At 46.5% G+C, this 20,356-nt stretch overlaps 1 protein-coding gene across 1 annotated transcript in view; it reads right to left on the minus strand.

The window, feature by feature from the left end:
* Positions 1 to 20,356, minus strand: part of OTUD7A (OTU deubiquitinase 7A) — a 1,294,251-nt gene that overhangs the window by 269,860 nt on the left and 1,004,035 nt on the right. The window contains exon 8 of the mRNA XM_085643760.1: positions 1,363 to 1,464. Within this exon, the coding sequence (XP_085499886.1) occupies positions 1,363 to 1,464 (102 nt within the window). The remainder of the gene's footprint in view (positions 1 to 1,362; positions 1,465 to 20,356) is intronic.

The following is a 20,356-nucleotide window of genomic DNA, read 5'->3' on the forward strand; positions in this document are numbered from 1 at the left end:
ATGCACGCTTCCCGTGCATCAACGGACAGCTTGATTCTTAGCCCGCCTTCAAGATTATGCACATACAGGCCCTTACCAAGGTGGCCCCCAGCGTGAAATACTTTCCATCTCACTGCTCTGATCAACCAAGAATATTTACACATGCCCTGAAGAAGTTAATTTCATGAACGAAACGCGTTGGCTGTCAACCTCTTTTTGGTAAATAAAGAATTACTAAAGACTTACTAAACATCAAGGCTCATTGACTAATTGACTACTACTGTCACAATAAGGATGAGTGCACCACTCCACCAATCCCATTCTCGCATTTTTCTGCACAGCAGTTGGCACTCAACTACGGTGAGTGCTGGAGTTGGTTTGTGCACGCTCACCCTACATTTGACTACCGGTTTACAATAAGGGAACAACACAGGGAAGTGCGGTCATTGTGTCCGCCGTCGTCTGGAACCACAATTAAGCACAATTCCACATTTGGTAGCGTCTCAGCATGGATGTGGCACCTAAGTATGACTGACAGGACATTCAGCTGTCCTCTTCAACTGGAATCTACCACCTGGGAGATCTACATAATAACAGTGCTACCACCACGTGTGTGGAATTAGATAGGGCCTACACATTTCACGGAATGCCAAGACTGACAGCTGTGACCTCTGCACATTCACCAGGGTAGCCTAAGTTGGAGCCAGGGCCGGCTTTAGGGCTGTGCGACCGGTGAGATGGCACTGGCCGCTGACCAGTGGAGGGTCGCTGTGTTTAGCAATAACTTGCGATTGGAGAGATGAGAAGCACTTTTGCCTGGTGGTAGTGAGGGAATCCAAGGAGGGGGGCATGGGGTATGGGGCGCCAAAACTAAATTTTGCACAAATCTTGCACCGGGTGCCACCAGTGCACAAGCCAGCCCTGGTTGGTGCACAGGCACAAAATGACTGTTACTAAATAATACTTTAAGTTGCACCTAGTGACACCCCAATTGTGCAGAAATGTCCCTTAAATAGGCCACTACGTTGTCCCCGGTACCAGATGCGATATAGGGTGTGGCGTGTTTAAATAAAGATATGGTTCCAATTTATGGTGGGTAACCTACCCAGGTGCCAAATTTAATTTGTGTTTGTGTAGTTGTTTATTAGAACAAACCCTTTATTCATCACTTTGCAACTAAAAAGTGCAACGGAATCGCTCAATAACTTGATTCTCTAACAGGATGTTTTCCCTAGAATTCAACTCAGCTCCAATTAGATGAAAATAGAGACATTAATTCCATGACGTTAAATAAGTCAATGAAGAGCGTCACAGGGCCACGTCAGAATGTTGTCATCCTCATTTATCTGCACAGTAGCCGTGTCCTGAGGGTCATTTCCCTACCTAATGATGCTGCATGCAAGAGACAGTTTCCATCCCCGGTGGTCGCCAGTGGAAGAAGGCGCTTACAACTTGAACATGTCGTAGACCACCAGTTAAGACGCCCTGTAAAAAAAATATAAAAATAGAATATTTTAACCTAACTTGATTTTTAGTATTTATTTTCAGTTATTCATATATCTGTTCACAGGAATTCACAACTCACATAAACTGTGTTTCATTACAACACACACTGTTTCTGTAGAAATTACATAAATTTTACATTTATCCTGCATGGGCCAGATTTTAGCATTGGAAAAAGGAGTGCACCACTCCGTTCCAACTTCCCCAGCACTATTTCTTTATATTCTTTGGAGATTCTATGAAATTGATACGGTGCACACCTACATCAGAGATGGGAATAAGGAAACTGGAATCCCGTTACATTATAAGACTGGAGAATCGTGGCGAAGGGCGCGGTACAGCGGTACTGGTGCTGGAGTGCCTAAACTATCTGATTGACTGGCCACAACATCTGAGAAAAATTTCTGCCCACCATGGCAGGACTTAAGGACTACATCAACGACTGCTGAAAAACAAAAAAATAAGAAAAGGCACACAGGGAGTCAGTGGGAGCACATCTTAACGCCCCCACGCTCCCAGGGCCATCGTCTGGGAGGGAGTTGTGGGGGATTCCCATTGGGACCCTCCCTTATGTTGAATTAAAATAAATATTTTTAATCGCATGAACAGTGGTTCATGCGACTGGACCTATGATACCCAGTAAGGCTTCCTGTGTGGCACCATGATGGCAATCTATATATTTTTTTAATTGTAGTGGTCTGGTCATAGACCAGTGGCGGCTCCTCCTCTAAGGCAGAGGAGCATTGCCCCACTGCTTCTGCTACAAGCTGAATGCAAAAAAAAAAAATGATAATAACGTTCGTTTAATCATTTTGTTTTTTGCATTCAGCTTGTAGCTGATGCCAGGGAGGCGGGGCCGGGCTCACTACGCGTCACTGGGCAAGGAGTGCTGGCTGCACCTAAAGAGTGTATGACGCTTTGACCTGCACTTAGCATGTTCTCCACCCAGGCTACATTACAGCCTGGGTGGAGAACATGCAGAGCCTGCCAGTCCCTGTCTGAGCCACCAAACCACGGCGCTCAGACCAATCACAGCGCTGCTAAGGTAGCCTTGTGATTGGTCAGGGGATTCTGGCAGACTGGGTACTTCCTGCCAAGTGGAGGGGAAGACAGAGAATGAAGACGCGGCAGCCGCAAGCGGCGGAGAAAAGGAAATTGCATTTTTTTAAATTATAATTTTCCTCCTCTCCCTCCGTCCCCGGCCTCCTCATCCCTGGTCGGTTGTAGTCACTACTGGACCAGACTCTCTGGCCATGCACAGCGGGGGACTGCCCAATCCCCACTGCTGTGCGCAGGCGATGGTCGTGGACTGCCAGAGGTGGGCCACCTACGGGAAGATAGGTGAAGGGAAGGTTCTGGCCATGCCCTGGGGCCAACCCCATCCCCCACTGTGCAGCTCCAAACGCTGCATGCTGCAGGCGGTTGCCCGCTCACATGAGTTGGGTACGTGGCTTGGTGCTCTTAATGTTCCTTGTAAATGCAAGTTAGTGTCTTTTTCTGAATGGATCAATATGTTCTGTCTCCCCGGGATAAGCCAAACGCATACCACCTCCTTCATGACCCTGAATTAGTAAAAAGGTGCTACTTTTACGTGGGACTCCCCTTGGGATTAAAGAGAGTTGTTAAAAAGGGCAAGTTGTTAAATGAGTATAATTTTCCATTGCAAATGTTCCCAAAGTATCGACTTTGTTGCAAATTGCCCTTGCAAGCGAGTGAGAACTCTTCTAGTAAGATACGGTTTGCTTCTCAAAGTGTAAAGCAGCGCAAAATAGGGGAAAAAGCAGGCCTAGTGTATTTGCTTTAAAAGATGTGCAGAATATAAAGTAGTGAAAATATACATTTCATGCATAAAACAGTTCTCTAAGACTCTTCCAATTCATAGGCTCTCAGAATACATAATTAGATATATGTTAAAGATCACACATAGCTATGGGATATTTCTGCATTTCAAAGGATCAGCGTGTAAAATTATTTCAAATCATAAAGTATTAATATTGTTTCAAATGATTTACATTAGTAAATATATGAAGATCATAATCTGAAGGTTTCAGAACAGTTGCACTAAAGATGGCCATGCAACATCACTTTTTCTCTGGTCACTTTTCGGGGCAGATTTTCACATATGCAATGATGAAATTCAAAAGGAAACCCTTCAATATCACACGTAAAATTAACTAAATCATATTAGATTTCATTAATTCATCACACACAATATTATTTCAAGAAGGATGATTAAGAGATTCATAAAATGTAAGGCACATTAAAAGCTATATTATAACATGAATATATTCCTTCTATTCTACATTTATCTGCATGCTTTTCCAATGCAGTAACTAAATTCTCTCATGCCTATTTTCAATGTTTCTTTGACGTGTGATCAGTGTATGTTTATTCATGTGTTACTTACGATGTCTCACAATCGGTTTAGATATCTATCAAAGGATCTTGCTGCCTAGAAGCTGTATCACCCTTTATGGAAAAATATGAAGATTTCTTTTTTTCATGAAATTTATTTTGTTTATTATCTGCCTTGCTCTAAGAGACCTGCGGGTGAATGTTGCGCTACATAAATACTAATTTACATAACATTACATCTGAAGTAAATAATATATTACCTTGCTTGTATTTGATTTCCTGTAACCTTACTAGCAAGTTATGTTATGTTTTCAGTGTTTTCATAGCACGCTAATCACCCATGAGGGTATCTGGACGGTCTGTAGAAGGTGTGGGGCCAACCTTGGGGTCTTACTAGAAAAGCCTGGTGTTCGGCATCTTGCAAACGTTCAGAAGAGAGGATAAGGCTCTGATGTGCCGTGGGAGGTCGTTCCAGGCTGCAGGTGTCTGGTACGAGAATGTGTGGCCCCCTCTTCTGCTTTTGTGTGTGCGTAGAGTGTGTGTTAGTGAGAGACCAACAGAGCAGAGGTTGGTCTAAGTGTCTGGAAGGTTGGTGGAAGTGAATGTGTCTGTTCAGGTAGGCACTGGCAGTGTTGTGGAGAGCTTTGTATGTGTAGGTGAGTGTCATTCTCTCGGTGTGTGAGGTTGAGGATAGTTTGGCTGTTGCAGTCTTCCTGTGAGCTGGCTGGTAATCCATACATGCAGGGTGTTTCTATAGTCTAGTCTGGTGGAAATAAGAGCATGGATGATAATTTTTGTTGTTGTTGTCTGTAAGCCAATTGAAGATTGTCTTCAGCATCCTTAGTGTGTTAAAGTAGGCCAAGACCACTGCTTTAGACTTGGGTTGTCATGTCCAGTTTGTTGAGTATGATGATTCCGATGTTTCTCATTTGTGAATAGGGTCCAAAGGCTGTGGGGCACCAGGTGGTGTCCCTTGGCAAGGCATTTTTCCCGAAGACTACCACCTTGGTCTTGCCCAAGTTCAATTTCAGGCAACTGGATTTAATCCAGGTGGTTGCTTCTATCATAAATGTGGTGAACTTGTTGAGGATGGGGCTGAGGGCCATGCTGATAGGGGTTACTCCTATGTTGAAGGTGTAGTGTGGGCTGAGGTCTGCCGGGACCCCAATATGAATGGTCTTTATGATTATTGCGGTCTCCTCTGTGCTAATGGTGTCCCATTTGGTGATGGTGTTGACTTCCTTCATCACTGGGGGACTTCTGGAGAGGTCCAAGGGATTTGTTTGCAGGAGGAAGTTGCTGTATATGGTTGCGATTTTGCTACAGATTAAATTCTTGGGGTACAGGCACAGATCTTGAGATGGGTTGATTTTTCCAGTGACAGCTGTAGGTTTGATGAAATCTTTGAAGTTTGGGAAGATGCCTTTGCTGCTGTTGGGGCTGGCTTTTATTCATTTCAATAGGGCCTTCCTCTTGGTTTGCAAATAAGCTAGTGGTACCTTCACTGGCGGGTTTGAAGGCATCTTTTTCCTCTTCTGCTTTGCTGGTTCTCTATTTCTGTACCAGTTGTTTACAGTGTCGCTTGGTCATTGTAAGGTTTTCTGTGTACCAGTATTCTGGTTTTTGCTTTGTTGCTTCATTTCATGGGAACCAGAGAGTTGGTGCTGTTGGTCATCCACTGGTTGAAATTCTCAATGCTCTTTGCCAGTATGCCTGTGGATTCTGGTTTGTTCTCATGATGAGCGGTCATCCAGTCTGTCTCTGTTAGGTTGTTCCATGCCGGCATGCTGGGCCCACTGGGGCAGGTGCTCTTCTGAGTTGATGAATATTAATGGTAAAACTGATTATGGCGTGGCATGTCCAGGTGAAGGGTTTCAGGATGTTGATCGTAATGTTGTTGAGAATTGGGAAGATGGGGTCTATGATGTGTCCAGCGGTATAGGTGGAATCCATGATTCATTTGGGTTAGTCTCAAGTTCCTCGGGTACTCTAGTCAGTCATGTCTTCAAGATGGAAACTGAGGTCTCCTAGTATAATGAAGGCACAAGTGTTGAGGAGTGGGGAGACGATGAAGTCTGCAATGTTGTTTGCAAAGTTGGCTCAGAGGCCTGGGAGGCAGTAGACCAGGGTCCTACCTAGGTGAAATTCGCTATGGTTTGTAATTTGAGATGCTCCATATAGTTTGTTCTGGCTTCAGCAGCTGCGGTGATGATGAAGATATCTTGTAGATGATGGCTGTTCCTCCTCTGGGCCTGTTTTAGCATATGTGCCTAGAGATATTGTATTCCGCAGGGGTGGCGGTGGTAATGTCTGTATTTAAGCTATGGTCAACCATGTTTCGGTGAGGATTAGAAGGCCAGGGCAACGTCTTGCAGTAGGTCAGAGATCTCAGTGGTGTGCATGCAGTGTGAGCGGGTGTTGAAATGCATGCATGCTATTGGTGTGGCGTTGCATGCCAGCAGAAGGTGAGAGAGCGGAGAGGTGTCTGGGGTTCAAGCCGCAAAGGAGAGCAGCAGGGTAGAGGTGGGTCAGGGGTGGAGACCAGGGTTTCTGGCACTGCATGCGTCCAGTTGCGGACAAGCTTACTTTGTGGGTCAAAGGTGACCCTGCTGTGTATCCCCACTGTGGCCACCATTAAGCAGGTCTTGGGAGGGGGGAGGAGCACAGGGAGGACGGTGGGTGGGGCTGAGGAGGAGTACAATGTTCATGAAGGAGAGAGGCACAACAGAGCTGGTAAGGAGTGGTGGGAGGAAGAGCAGGACAGAGAGCGCAGAAAAGGAATGCAGATAAGCTGCAGAGATACCAAAGATCAGAAAAAGAATGTGATAATTGCCACAAAGAGGCTACAAGAGTTATAGAGAAATTATACAGAAAACTAATGGATAGAGTGAGAAATGAGTGGGAGAAATGGAACAAATAGGCACAAAGAGTGAGAGAAATGCCCCAAAGAGGCAAAAGAGCGAGAGAAATAGCACAACAAAGTCACATTGAGAGTAAGAAAAGAGTACGTGAAATAGCACAAAGAGGTAAAAATATAGGGTAAATGACACAGAAAAGTCACTCTGATAGTGAGAAAAGAGTGATAGAAATTGCACAAAGAAGCAAAAACAACGAGAGAAAAAGCACAGAAAAGTCACACACTGAGTGACAAAAGAGGGAATAATGGCACAAAGGGGCAAACAGAGTGAGAGAGAAGGCACAGAAAAGCTGTAGTGCGAGTAAGAGGAGAAAGCACAAAGAGAGAGAAGGCTCAAAGAGAAAAGGCACACAGAGTGAGAGAGAAAGCACAAAGAACGAGTACAAAAGTCACAAAAGTCGCAGTAAGAGTGAGAGAAAAGGTAGAAAGTGTGAAAGAAGTTGCACAAAAGTCACAAAAAGAGAGAGACTGAGGAGAGAGAGAGGAAGAGAGGTGAGGCAGATGCCTTGAGGCGCTGAAATACCATTGGCAAGGGCCTTGACTGGGTGGAACACTGGTAGCAGGTAAGTCCAGGGGGCTCTGGGACTATGTTTCTCCTAAAAAATTGGGAAATAGGAACACTATCGTATTGATCACCACATTACATTACCTACTAGTGAGCTCACTAGTGTAAATACTGGTTCTTGTTTATGTAAGTGTGGAACAACTGACAGGAGGGAGTTTATGGATCTGAAAGTATTAGGGTTTTCATTGAGGTAGGGTGGGTGGCTGCGACAGGTTGTGAGTCTGCAGGGTAATGCAGAATAGTTGGCAATTGTTTCAGTAATTCTGAAAACACTCTAGTCTTGTTACTGAACCAATAGTAAGATAAGGATGAGGGACTAATGGGGGGTGTGGCCTGAATCGCCAAGATGGCAGATGCACCTTGAAGGAGCTCCGACATAGAACCCATTATTCTACCAACATCATGCTGTGCGCTTCAATGCTGTACTGCCTGGACCCCTCCCTGCACCCTGAACGCGCTAGAGGCATCGGTGGTGAGCCCAGAGATCGGCTCTGCCCTCTCTACGGAGGACCCCACAGTAATCTTACACTGTACTGGGCTTACCTATTAGTGTAACCTTACACTGTACTGGGCTTACCTATCAGGTGAGGTGAGGCCCTGCATGACCTGTGAGACTCCGTGGTGGAATCCCTGGTGGCTGCCGGAAGAGACGACCAAGAAAGCTGGTGGGGCGCTTGGCTGGGCGGGTCTGCGGCGGTGGAGCAGCCTGATAAAGGTCCTGTGGACACAAGGTGTGGTTATCCGGGATGGGAGAGGCCCGCTTGGCACTCTTGTTTGAGTGCTGCTGGGAACTGGCTGCAGCAGGTCCCGAGAGTCTTGGGGGACCTGCTGAACCGGTGGCTGTTGGTGCGGCAGAATCTGGACTGATGCCGACGGTAGCAGACGAGTGTGGGACGGTGACCCCCTTTGGGCGGCAGCACAGGAGGGCTTGAACCCTGGACTGAAGCTACTGCGGTCTGGGTTGGAGACGTGGCCCACCACTCACATGGAGGCTCCAGAGGCCAGACGGAGGTGAAGAAGTTAGGGGGTTGGGTTGAGGGATGCCGATACCAGCCCCATGTTGCTGCGAGCCTGATGGGTGGTAGCTGCTACTGTGGTGTGGTGGCGGCCCACCTGAGGGCCATTTAATTAATTTTTTGAAAAAATTAAAATAAATCCTCGTTTCGGGGTTTGGTGCCACAGTGCGGAGTACTCAGAATACGGGCTGCTGGGAAGACTGATAGGGCTATTATTGTGTGGAGGGTGTGCTGCCCCTGCCCAGCCCGGATTAAAAAACTGCATACCATCACATGCTGTACTCAGTAACTGCTTGGAGACCCCGGAGGCTCCAACAAACCTAAGGGCCTCAAACCTGTGGAGGTGCCTGGAGGCATAATACAAGGCAGGCAAGGTTTTTGGACATAGTGACACGTTCAGCCCGGGCCTAGGAGTGTGATGATTCCACTTGCCACTGAACTGAGCAGTACCAAATCCCAGTAGTCGTGGGGTGTCACCAGTTGATAAGATCATCCCTTTGATCATTGCCATCTATGTACCTGAAAACAATTCCCTTTCGGCAAGGTGTGAAGGGTCAAAAACTGTGACTTTTTCTGAAGGGGAACTTGGACATGACACAGGCGGGCTGCTGGCAGAGGCATCATCGGGAAAGACAAGATAGCTAAGACTATGCAGTCCAACAAAATTGACAATTATACCCAGATCTTAGCTCCAATGAGGAGCACAGGTGAGACACATACTGAATCTGCTGAACAATTATCAGAGTCAGTCCAGCTAAAAGACCCTACATTGTCTGACCTCATGGCGGCCATCCAAAGAACACACACGAAATTAGTTACAAAAATAAATTCTGTGGCCATTGATGTTACCTTGCTGCAGTCGGACCTGCGGGGAGTGGCAGACTAAGTAATTACCATGGCAGGGGCCATGGCAGACCTGCAGTCAGAGGTTGCTACTTGACGTGAAACGGTATCCTCTCTTCAAAAACTGACTATGCGCCTAGAGGATCGTGTCGAATATGCAGAGGGTTGATCTAGAAGGAATAATCTCCGTTTTGTGGGGTTTCTGGAAAAGGCAGAAGGACAGTCATGGAGCTGTTCCTCAAGGAGTGGATTTGTAAATCCATGCACCCACAGACGTTATCCAAGTTCTACATGGTGGAACGAGCACACAGGGCACTGGCACAGCACCCCCGCCCTGGTGCCCCGCCGAGGGCCATCATCGGCCAGTTGTTTAATTATAGAGACAGAGATGCAATACTACAATGCATTTGAGTGAAGAGCTCACCGAACTTCGAGGGTTACCCAATCTCAGTGTTCCCGGACTATACCATGAAGGTCCAAGAACAATGGCAAACCTTTCTGGCAGTTAAAAGGAGACTCCACGATCACAACCTACACCATAGCTTGATTTTCCCGGCAAAACTTTAATGAGTGCTATATTAGGGAAAAGTGCATTTATTCTCCTCGGTAGCGAGGCATCAGATTGGGTGGACACGCTCCCGGGGCCAGTCTCCCAACCCTCTGGGAATCCAGGTTCACGCACCTTCATGACAAATCATAGATTGTCAAGGCAGGGACAACGAGTCACAAACACTGTATGACATGGCTCACAAACTGACTGGGTACGCATAGAGGCTTGGCCTGACGGAACGCTGTGTGAAATAAATACCAAGCTGGTAACCCCAAAAATCCATTCAGATAGACGGAGCAGCCCAGAATACCACTCTGACAGCAGCGACGACATCTATTCCTGACACACCACTTTAATGTAAATGAACTAGAGGCTCTGATGGGTGGCGACACAGACAGGAACACCTATGAAAATGTGACTGCTTTTACTATGTCATGAGTTAATGGGAACTGCTAACTTACTTCTGCTGCTGTGGTGCGAGGGTGGAGCTAACATCCAGAATTTGGATCTCAAATCCTTCAAGTCTAAAATGTATATATACCAGATAGTAAGTTGAAGGGCCTCAATATGCTTTTTCTTTCTTCGTCAAGATAATGTTATTTAGAGGTGAAAAGCCTTTACATGTAGGGACTAGGGGTCGGATAGTTGCAGCAGGGTTGTAGGAGGGGAGAGGTATCTTCTTTTTGTCCTTCCTTCCTCTGGTGCCAGTCGTGGTGTACCGACTCCTAGCATTGCATAACAGTTAGGTTACGTTCTTAGTTTGATATCATTGTGAGTACAGAGTTGGGTAAGGGCCGGGACAAGCAGTTTCAGGGTCGCTTGTTGTGAGGCGGGACGGGTTGGTGGTGCTACCCAGAGGGTGGGAGGAGTTGAGGGTGCAGGATGTTCTTTTATTGTTTCAACACAATGAGGTGGGGGGGTTCTCAGGTGGTCGGAAAAATGAGTATGTGACGAGGCACTACACAGAGTCCTGTCATAATAGATATCTGATCCTACAGACAAAACAGAATGGTAGATAGTATGTTCAAATTCCTGATGTGGAATGTCAGAGGACTAGAGCAGCCCAGGAAATGTCAGAGTGTGCATGCTTACCTCAAGCGATATCATATGGCAGTCGCCTTCTTACAAGAGACACATATCTGGGGAGTATGTCTTCTGGTGTTGCGTAGGCGAGGGATTGGTCTGCTGTATGCAATGTCATACTTGGGGTTCGCACAAGGTGCCTTAATTTGGGTGTCCCCAAGGGTACTGTTTCAACATAAAGGAGATGTAGTGGACAAAGAGGGCTGATTCATGATCATGACTTGGGTATTAGATGGTCATGAACTCTGCTGCATCTCGGTGTATGCTCCGCATGAAGATAGCCCACAGTTCTGTACTGATGTGGCAACAGCAGCTGCTTAGTTCTCAGCTGGAAACATACTACTTACAGGTGACTGTAACTGTACTAGATCCAACGCTGGATCACAAGCCCCCCAGGGCACACACAAAACCCCACATAACGACTACAAATAATGATGCAAGATTTAGGGTTAAAGGATATATGGAGGGAAAAGCACCCAAACAACAGAACTTTTTCTTGCTATACACGGCAGTGGACACATATAGCAGACTAGACCCCAGCCCTTGCAACCCTGATGTGTGAGGTATCATAACTAGCGAAGTATCTCTCGGATCACGCCCTCCTCCTGCTAGCCCTTTTACGGGAATGACCATGCCCTGCAGTCCCACAGTGGCGCCTACGTGCAGAGGCACTAGCAGACCCGCAATTTCTGACCACGGTCGAGATGTCACCAGGGCTTTATTTCCACGTAAACTGGGGAAGTTCTACGACTAGGGCTTACGATTGGGAAGCAATGAAAGTGGTACTTTGGGGAGTGTGTATGAACACAACATATGGGGTTCGGAAAAAAATGACCAATAAACTGGATCGAGATGAGGCTAGCTTATTGAAGATAGAAAAGACAATCCCAAAACAGCCTTCTAGATTAGAAGAGTGGCGTTGCTTACGCAGAGCCATACTCGATGACTGGCGTAGATTAGAATACACCTACACGACCCACAAACAAAGACTACATGCTGTGTTATATATTCCCGAGTTAAGCCCATGTAGAAGTCAGCTTATTCCTTACATTGTCCTAGAAAATAATGTTTTAGTGATGACCTTTTGCACACATTTGCATGCACAACAATGTTGGATTCGTTTCTCAAACTTCTTTGTTTATACATCCAGCTTCACACACACATTATCACAATGCCATGAACATCATGTACTAGGCCTCTCTACGAACTAGGTACAAAAGTCGTCCTATCTTCATCCACGGGGTGACAGCGCTACCCCCATATACATAACATCAGTTGGAGTCCCCCAAGGTTCCACCCTGTCACCCACCCTCTTCAATCTTTACTTGGAGCCACTCACTGAAGTTCTTCGCTCCGCCAATATCTCCTATCATATGTACGCGGACGACACCCAAATTTACATCAATATTACATCACTCGAGGAGATCCTCGCCCAGAACGAGACCCTGAAACTAACTGTCCAGTGGCTAGCCGCTAACCAACTAAAACTCAACGCAAAGAAAACTGAATTTCTCCTGATCTCCCCCCTAAAGTCAACCCGGAGATACAGATGTGGATCACGGCCATCACAGCCTTAAATTGCCCGCCGACCATTATGGACTCTGCCAAATCACTGGGCATATTCCTCGACTGCAACCTGAACATGCAAGACCACATTAACTCAATGGCCAAATCAGCCAGATTCCACCTTAGCTACCTTTGGAAACTAAAACCCTTCATCGATGCTCACGACTTAAAAATGGCAGTCCAAGCACTAGTCATCTCCAGACTGGAATATGGATGATCCACCCTCACGGGATTACCCAAGATCTCCTTGGCACCTCTAAAAGCCTGTCTCAACGCGGCGGCCAGACTACTTACCGGCACTAGGAAATTCGACCACATCTCTCCACACATGAAAGCACTAAACTGGCTCCCTCTAGAGGCCAGAATACAGCTGAAATTGGCATGCATTACACACAAGGCCCTATACGCAAACTCCCCTGCATACCTGGCACAGAAACTCATGTTATCTGGAGAAAGCAGGAACTCCCGGTCCGCTAGAAATCTCCTGCTCCGACCTGACCATTTTCGGGAAAAAAGAACCTACAACAGGGCATTCTCCGGGGCAGCACCAAGAATTTGGAACACCTTCCCACCCGACATCAGAATAATCCCTTCTCTAGCACACTTCAAGAAGGAGGCCAAAACATTCCTCATGGGTAAATTCCTGGTCTAAGGCCTTCTCTCAGCCACCATGATGTGCCTGTTGAATCTAAGACTATTGCTTCTTCCACAGATCACCAACCTCACACCACCGAGAATACGTGGGGCTACTGTTTTTACCGACTCTAACCATAACTGTAACCTCACATTTGTGTCCCCTTTAGCCCCTATGCTCCCAGCAACCCTACCCCACCCCAATCCTCTATATATTTCTGCTTTTGAGACTTTTCTGCTTTTCTATTGTTTTCCTCTTTTAACCATATAAAGCGTTCTGATACCCTCACGGGTCAAGTTCGCGCTCTATAAAACATTAAAATAAATAAATAATAAAATCGCTAACCTAGCGCTCACATCGTGAAGGCTGGTTTATTATAAATAATAGGCATCCTGATAAATTGGCAGAGGAGGCACTCCTGCTGACAACCGAAGGTCCCTGCATGCTGAGAAATCAACACGCTCCGGGCTGAAATTCTGTGAGGGGTGTCCAACTCGAGACCAAGACGGGGTCCTCCACTCTCCCCATCAGGTAATGAGGTTGGATCGTCCCTAGGGGGGATTCTTGGCCCTAAACCTACACACACTCTAGGTACACTTAGAGTAGGGTTTGCATCAATCATAGGAGTATGTTAGATTACCATTTTGCATATATGTCTGCATATGTTCATTGCATCAGCGCCATGGTAGAAATGTATCTACTGTTTACTCTTTTGGTGCTTGCATTCTCCTTTATTTGCTTCTGTCTCCTAATCATTGCGGCACACGTATTTTATGCAAGAATAACGTTGGTTCAATAAATATTATTGAAAACGTCCCACTGTATTTTCTGTATATTTCTCTGAGAACAAGTGAGCACGAGTGACTGAGTGAAAGGTTCTGTACTGTTTCCATGTTTCCTGAGGAATCAGGGTTGTCAGGTTCAGAGGTTGCTAGAAACTGGTCGCTCCCTGGTAAGATAGGGGGCTTATAGTGGCACTGTGAGCTAGCTGGTAAAAAGGCCAACATATCCTGCGGGGTTTTCCGGAACCATTCTAGGGACAAAGGTCTTAGTTTATGTTGTCCAAACAATGCGCAGATCCTACGGACACACAGGTCAACCATATGCAAAATGTGTATAAAAGTGTATAGGGAATGTAGAGGGTATATGAAGTGAAGACCCAGGATCTTCAGTCAATCACAAAGGATTATTATTGGTTCCTTGCAATCCCTCGCCATACCTTCCTCAGAGCATTTGCATACCTTCTATATGTGTGAAGGCAAAGACAAAATTCATACACAGGATAAACCTATCACTTGACTGTATTCTGCACCCTTTACAGCAATGCTCATGCACGACAGGGCATTTTCTATGCATCTGTTCATTTCTCTACCTCTGTAGAATGAGAAATAAATCTGTCGAGACGTGAGGAGTTCGAGGAGTGCGGGGGAAGCTTGTAGAGTCTGAGGGACCCGTGCTTGCAATCAAGGGGACCTGTGATAGCTTATCTCCAGATCGTGTGGGAGATTCTTCAGTTGTGCAACGTCGTGCAGGCAGTCGAAGTACTTGGTTTCTTCTTAGTAGAATCTTGTCCAGGTAAAATCTAAAGTCCTGTAGCCAGGTATCCCACTTTATACACACGGGAAAGGGTTGGACAGATTCTGTGGACCCTCCTAGGGGTTGAGCAGGTCAGAGGGGTGGGTACACCCATGTCCTTTGTCCAGTTGCACGCCAGAGCAGGAGCCAATGGCTCCCAGAACTGGTTTGAGCTGGACTATGCACAGGGACACCAAATGTGCCCCCAGTGCAGACTTTCTGACACTCTCAGAGTGCACCCACCCAGCCCCAATACACTAAACCCTGTCTGGGAGGTGTTTACACATCCCTGTGACAGGATGCCTATTGTCATGACTTCCTCTGCTCGAGCTTGGCTCAGCAGCAGGAGAGCAGAATCATGTCTGTGGCTGTCAGCGTCCATTTTGTGCTGCCCGAGTCAAAAAAGCTGGTACCGGATAGACCGGTGACCCACAGTAGTGGTTTCAGATGGGTGGACTCATACCCCCACACCAGTTACTGGTGTGGAGGTATGATTCCAAGGTGTTTGACACCAAACACAACATATTTCTCAGCAGCAGTTTTAAAGTTAGCATTTACTGTGAGGTCATAATGCACTTAGACCTATATGTCTGACTGCATCACAGACAACCCTGGAAAATGGTCGCTGAAGGCTCCAGAGGGGCCCTACTCATGCAGGGGCACCCTCTCACGTAAAACCAGGCACCCTGCCTTCAGGATTGATAAGGCCTGCCATAGGGGTGACTGATAGGTTTTCAAGTGTAGTGGTTTAGATAGATATAGTGAACCTATATCTAAGTAAGTGGTGCAAGCACCAGCTTACACAGGCTGCTGTAGCAGACCTGGTGTGTCATTTTTAATGGCCTCTCATGGGTGGCACAATACATGCTCCAGCCCACGGGAGGCCTCTAGGGTACCTATGCCCTGGGTACTGGATAGCAGGATCCCAGTCAAACTAGTCAAAAACCAGCAAAACACCAAGAGAAAAAGTGGGGGAACCATGCAGTCAGATCCTACCTTCCTACAGCAAGGTCTACTTCAATCCATTGGAGAAAACTCTAATAGCAGAATGATGAAAACACAGTCCAGTCCTCTCCCTGCCCAAGACAGAAGCAAACCCCGCAGGCCAACCCCAACAGCACACAGCACAGGGATGGTACTCCTCCTCCAGCTTTCCCGGTTCTTCTTCCTGGCAGGTTCCTTAGTTCAGCAGTAATCTAAAGTTCAGGGTCTGTGGCCCCACTCTTTATACAGCAAATTCCTTTGTTCACAGGTGGCAGAGAAGATCTTTGCCCAACCTGAAGCAGTTTTGCCCTCTCTGGGGCAGCTGCCCGGCAGGAGGTGGAGACAGCATTGTCCAAAGCAGACGGTGCCTATTCAGGTGCAAGGGAAATCTCCTCCCACCACTCTAAATGCAGACCGGACCTTTTCAGGTGCTAGTGAGAACTCCTCCCCCTATTCTCAGGATAGGCAGGACACACATCAACCCTCCCCGGTGGCTGTCTGAGAGAATGCACCTCCCCAGCCCCTGTCACTCCAAAGCCAGGCAGTCAATACACAAACCAGCAGATGCACACAGGATGTCTAAGCAAAATAATATCCACTTTCTAAAAGTGGTATTTCCAAACACACATTATAAAAGTCATCTTTACTAAAAGATGCATTTTTATATTCTGAGTTTAGGCATACTAAACTCCATCTTTCTATCTTGTCCCACTGCGAAGGTATATTTATAAGATGTTATAAATAAACTCCCATTCTATCCTATGGGACAGATAGCCTTTCAATAGTGAAAAACGAAATTGGCAGTTTTTCACTGTCAGGACATGTCACACACACCAGTACATGTCCTACCTTTCACATACACTGCACCCTGCATACAGGGGTACCTTGGGCCTCCCTGAGGGGTGTCTTACATGTAACAGACACTGCAGTCTCAGTTCTGAGTTACATTTACAGGCTAACATGTGGATGGCACAATCAGTGCTATAGGCCCACTAGCAGCATTTGATTTACAGGCCCTAGGCACACAGAGTGCACTGTACTAGGGACTTACCAGTAAATCAAATATGCCGATCATGGAATCACCAATCCAGAATATTAATTTACAGGGAAAGAATATGCACTTTAGCACTGATCAGCAGTGGTAAAGTGCCCAGAGTCATAAAAACACCAACAACAGGTCAGAAAAAATACAGGAGGAAGGCAAAAGGTTCTGGGATGACCCTGCAAAAAGGGCCAAGTCCAACATGCATCATCTACATAACTTTAACAGCATAGGTGGAAGAAAGATATCACCTCCTTTGACGGGCTAATGTGCATTTTGGTATTGAGGTTTGGAGGTGTGAACGAAGCTTGACGTACACCAGCTATGGAACTGAATGATATTGAGGGGAAGGGAGGAAGTGAGGTGATGAGGATGCAAATCATTTGAGTGCCTTGTTTTACATTTCTGCATAAATCTCTTAATTTATTGATAAAACAACACCATAAAGCAATCAGTTAGTGGTGGACGTCTGGCCTAGAAATAACTCAGCCCAAGGGACAGGGACAGCCGAGGTAACACTATGATTTGAACTACATTCAATGGTAGATCAGGTGGCCTTGCTCTGCAGGTTGGACCCACTTTCTATCTTAAGCCGTCCAGTGTGATGACTGTAGATGCTGAGAAATATATTAACATCTGACTTGAAAATTCAGTCTAAAAGGCAGCCTAAAAGGCGCTTATGCCTTGCTTCATCCCTGCTCTGGAGTTGGCTGTGGAGGTTGGCAGGAAGCTCACTTCAGCATCAGCACTAAAGCCAGACACGGACCTTAGCTTCTGTTCATTTTGAGACTGTGTTCGTCGCTGCCAGCCAGCTGCGGGGGTAATCGAGATGTCGCTTAGCAGGCAGGGCTCGGTAGAAGCCGGGCTAGGGATCAGCGGTTAACTGCAGAGCCCCAAATGGCCCTCTCATAATAATGGAAATGTTGTCAAGGCCTCTGCATGAATGATCTCCCGTTCAGCAGCTTCCACTGCGGAATGCTCGCATCCTTTCCTCCCACCTATCCCAGCTCTCATTCCACATGTACTTGTGACCTTCTTACAACCTCCAGCCTGCACTATTCAAGCAATGCTCCGACGCTATCATCATGATTGCAGTGCACCAGTCTGCAGCATCCTAACAGGTGACATGGTTTTATATCCAAAACAGTATAATTGCTAAAGCCTGTCTCGTGCCTATTAAATGCCTCTTCCCTACCCTTCACTTTATTAACCATGTACACTCCTGCCTCGTGCAAAGGTGGAGGCCCTTTTATAAGCAGTATGCTGCTCGGAGAAGCGAGCAGAGCCTTCCTTTCAGGATGTGTGGGCTCTGCTCCTCTTTGCAGTAATGTCTGCAGGGTTATTCATCAGTCACCCATGCCCTTGAAGCATGCATCAGAGGGGGGACACGCATGACAGGCCCCTGGAAACCATCCAATCAGGCAAACGCTCGGTAAAAGTTCAGCAGGGAATCTTATAAAATTCATCTTCGAGAGTAAGGCAAATGGCTGCAAATAGAATACTGATAAAAAATGAGGTCACAGAACCCACTAGCCGTAGGTTAAATAAATGCTGTACCACGTAGAGGAAAACACACTCGACCATATTTTCTTGCTGTAATTTTCCATTGTTTAAAAAACCGAGCAAGTGTTTTGTTTCTCTATCATAAAGGGTTATGAAAATACCAGGATGAACTCTGCCCAGCTCAAAACAGTATGGCCGCCGTCACGAGTGTGTAGGAAGAGTGGGTATTATTCATCACACCCGATACAATCTGACTCCTTGGGGTTTTGGGGAATAACATGAAGACTTTGGTGCTCAAATCCACGTCATACCTGTCATATTCCGGCAGGTTTTACTTGCCAAAACGTAAAGATGCCTGGGGTGAGGTATTTAATGGACCCGGTAATTTCAAAGTGCAGTATATACCAGAAAAATATGAATAATAATAATCTGGCATTTGTAAAGCGCGCAGCTACCAACGGAGGTGTCCCGGCAGCTACCAACGGAGGTGTCCCGGCGCTGTACTTATACCACAGAGGAACCCATCCTGGCTTTCCCTGTGAAGTGTCCACTCCTGGGCACCCCTGCGCTGTTGTGGAGATTAAGCAAGCTATTGTCCAGAGTTGCAGAGTGGGACCCATGATTAGAATAGGCACCGAGGCGAGAAATATCAGGTCCGAGGAAATTAAGCCCAAGACCCGCCGAAGCGGGAATTGAACCCTGGTCTCGGGCCGGACCTCTGCATCAGGGTCTGCCGCTCTAACTATTGAGCCACACTTCTCCACAAATACTGACCACTGCCCAAGCAGGGTTTATGCAGGGGGCGGAAAATACCGACTCACTCATAATCAGGGTCTATGATTTGAAAAACTGACGTTTTTTGAAAACATATTTATTTTCTATCAAATAAAACACATAATGCAAGTTGTCAACGCATTCAGGATTGCCAGCCTGTCACACAATTCAGATCAACTAAAAAGTCAAATTTGTTCTGCAACTTGTTAATATCTGCGGTGATGGAATGCAAAACGGTAGATTTCGGCTGCTGAAAAAAATCTGAATATTTACATGAGAGTCTGGGAGAAAATGAGGAATAACCAGGTAAATCAGACCCAGCATTCCCAGGTAACTCCTTATCTCTTACTGAACGCTCACGGTAAACACATAATGGGTTAAATTTTCCCCAAACATGGAAACATTGATACAGTGGCGTAACGCAAAATGGTGGGGCCCCCCTGAAGAATGTAATGAGGGGCCCTCTGAGTCTCCCATATCGCACAGATATTAATTTGCCTCGGAGTGGAAGGGGTTCTCCTGAAGGATATGCTTGCGTCACGCCCTTGCCTTTGCTTCCCCGTTCTGCATAATGTCCGTTTGCGGGATGTCTGTCTTCCAGATGTGTTTGTACTTCCAGTTGTGCTCTGTCTCTGGACGGCCCTCAGAAGTTTAGACTCTGATGGATAAAAGCACACACGACCTTTACTGTTTTCTTCTATTTCGCGGTCTATGTCCAGGTCTTGTCCCGAATGTGGCTGGCAGTGGACTTCATCGTGTGAAGTATGCCGGTGCAAACCCGCAGCCTCCACCCCAAACCTGCTCAGCTCTAGCAAACCCTGCAGGGTGATGGAGATGTTCCTACTCTGATCCTCCACCCGGGCCACTCCCAGCTTACTGCAGGGTTCACTTATAGCTAAAGCTCCATAAAGTGAGTGGTCAGTTCGAAGCTTTTAAAATGTTGCAAAAGGTAACATAGACAATGTGATAATTCTTGTGAAGCTCATTTATATTCTCACCCTCCCCCCCTCCCCCATAGCAATAATGCTGAGCGCACCCAAACTTGTTTGCTGGCCCATTATCCTAAGTCCAGAAAGAAAGAAAGCAGGCCTGGACCATATTTCTCGTCTTGGTCTTTAAGCTCCACTGTGTGTAGCCCACCACACATATTTATTTAGGAAAGTGATGTTGACCTCTTCCTTGACCTTCAGGCTACAGGACTCTGAGGGTTCATGCAAAGAGAATCAGTCCTGGCTTTTCTGCAGCTCCATAATACAGAGAACAGACAAACTGCATGCCTGTGGCTGCTACACTCAATACAGTGATTTACATGCAATTACACACACAAACACATGCACTGAGCAACCACTTGTGACTTTTCAATGTGTAGAGTCACAGTACAAGCAGTCCAGTCTGAAGAGACAAGCAGGGGAGCACTCCAAAAAGGGGTGTGAATTCTCCCACCAGGATTTGCGAGAGTTTGGGAGG

The sequence above is a fragment of the Triturus cristatus genome, chromosome 3_1, assembly GCF_964204655.1.
Source record: "Triturus cristatus chromosome 3_1, aTriCri1.1, whole genome shotgun sequence".
NCBI lineage: Eukaryota > Metazoa > Chordata > Amphibia > Caudata > Salamandridae > Triturus > Triturus cristatus.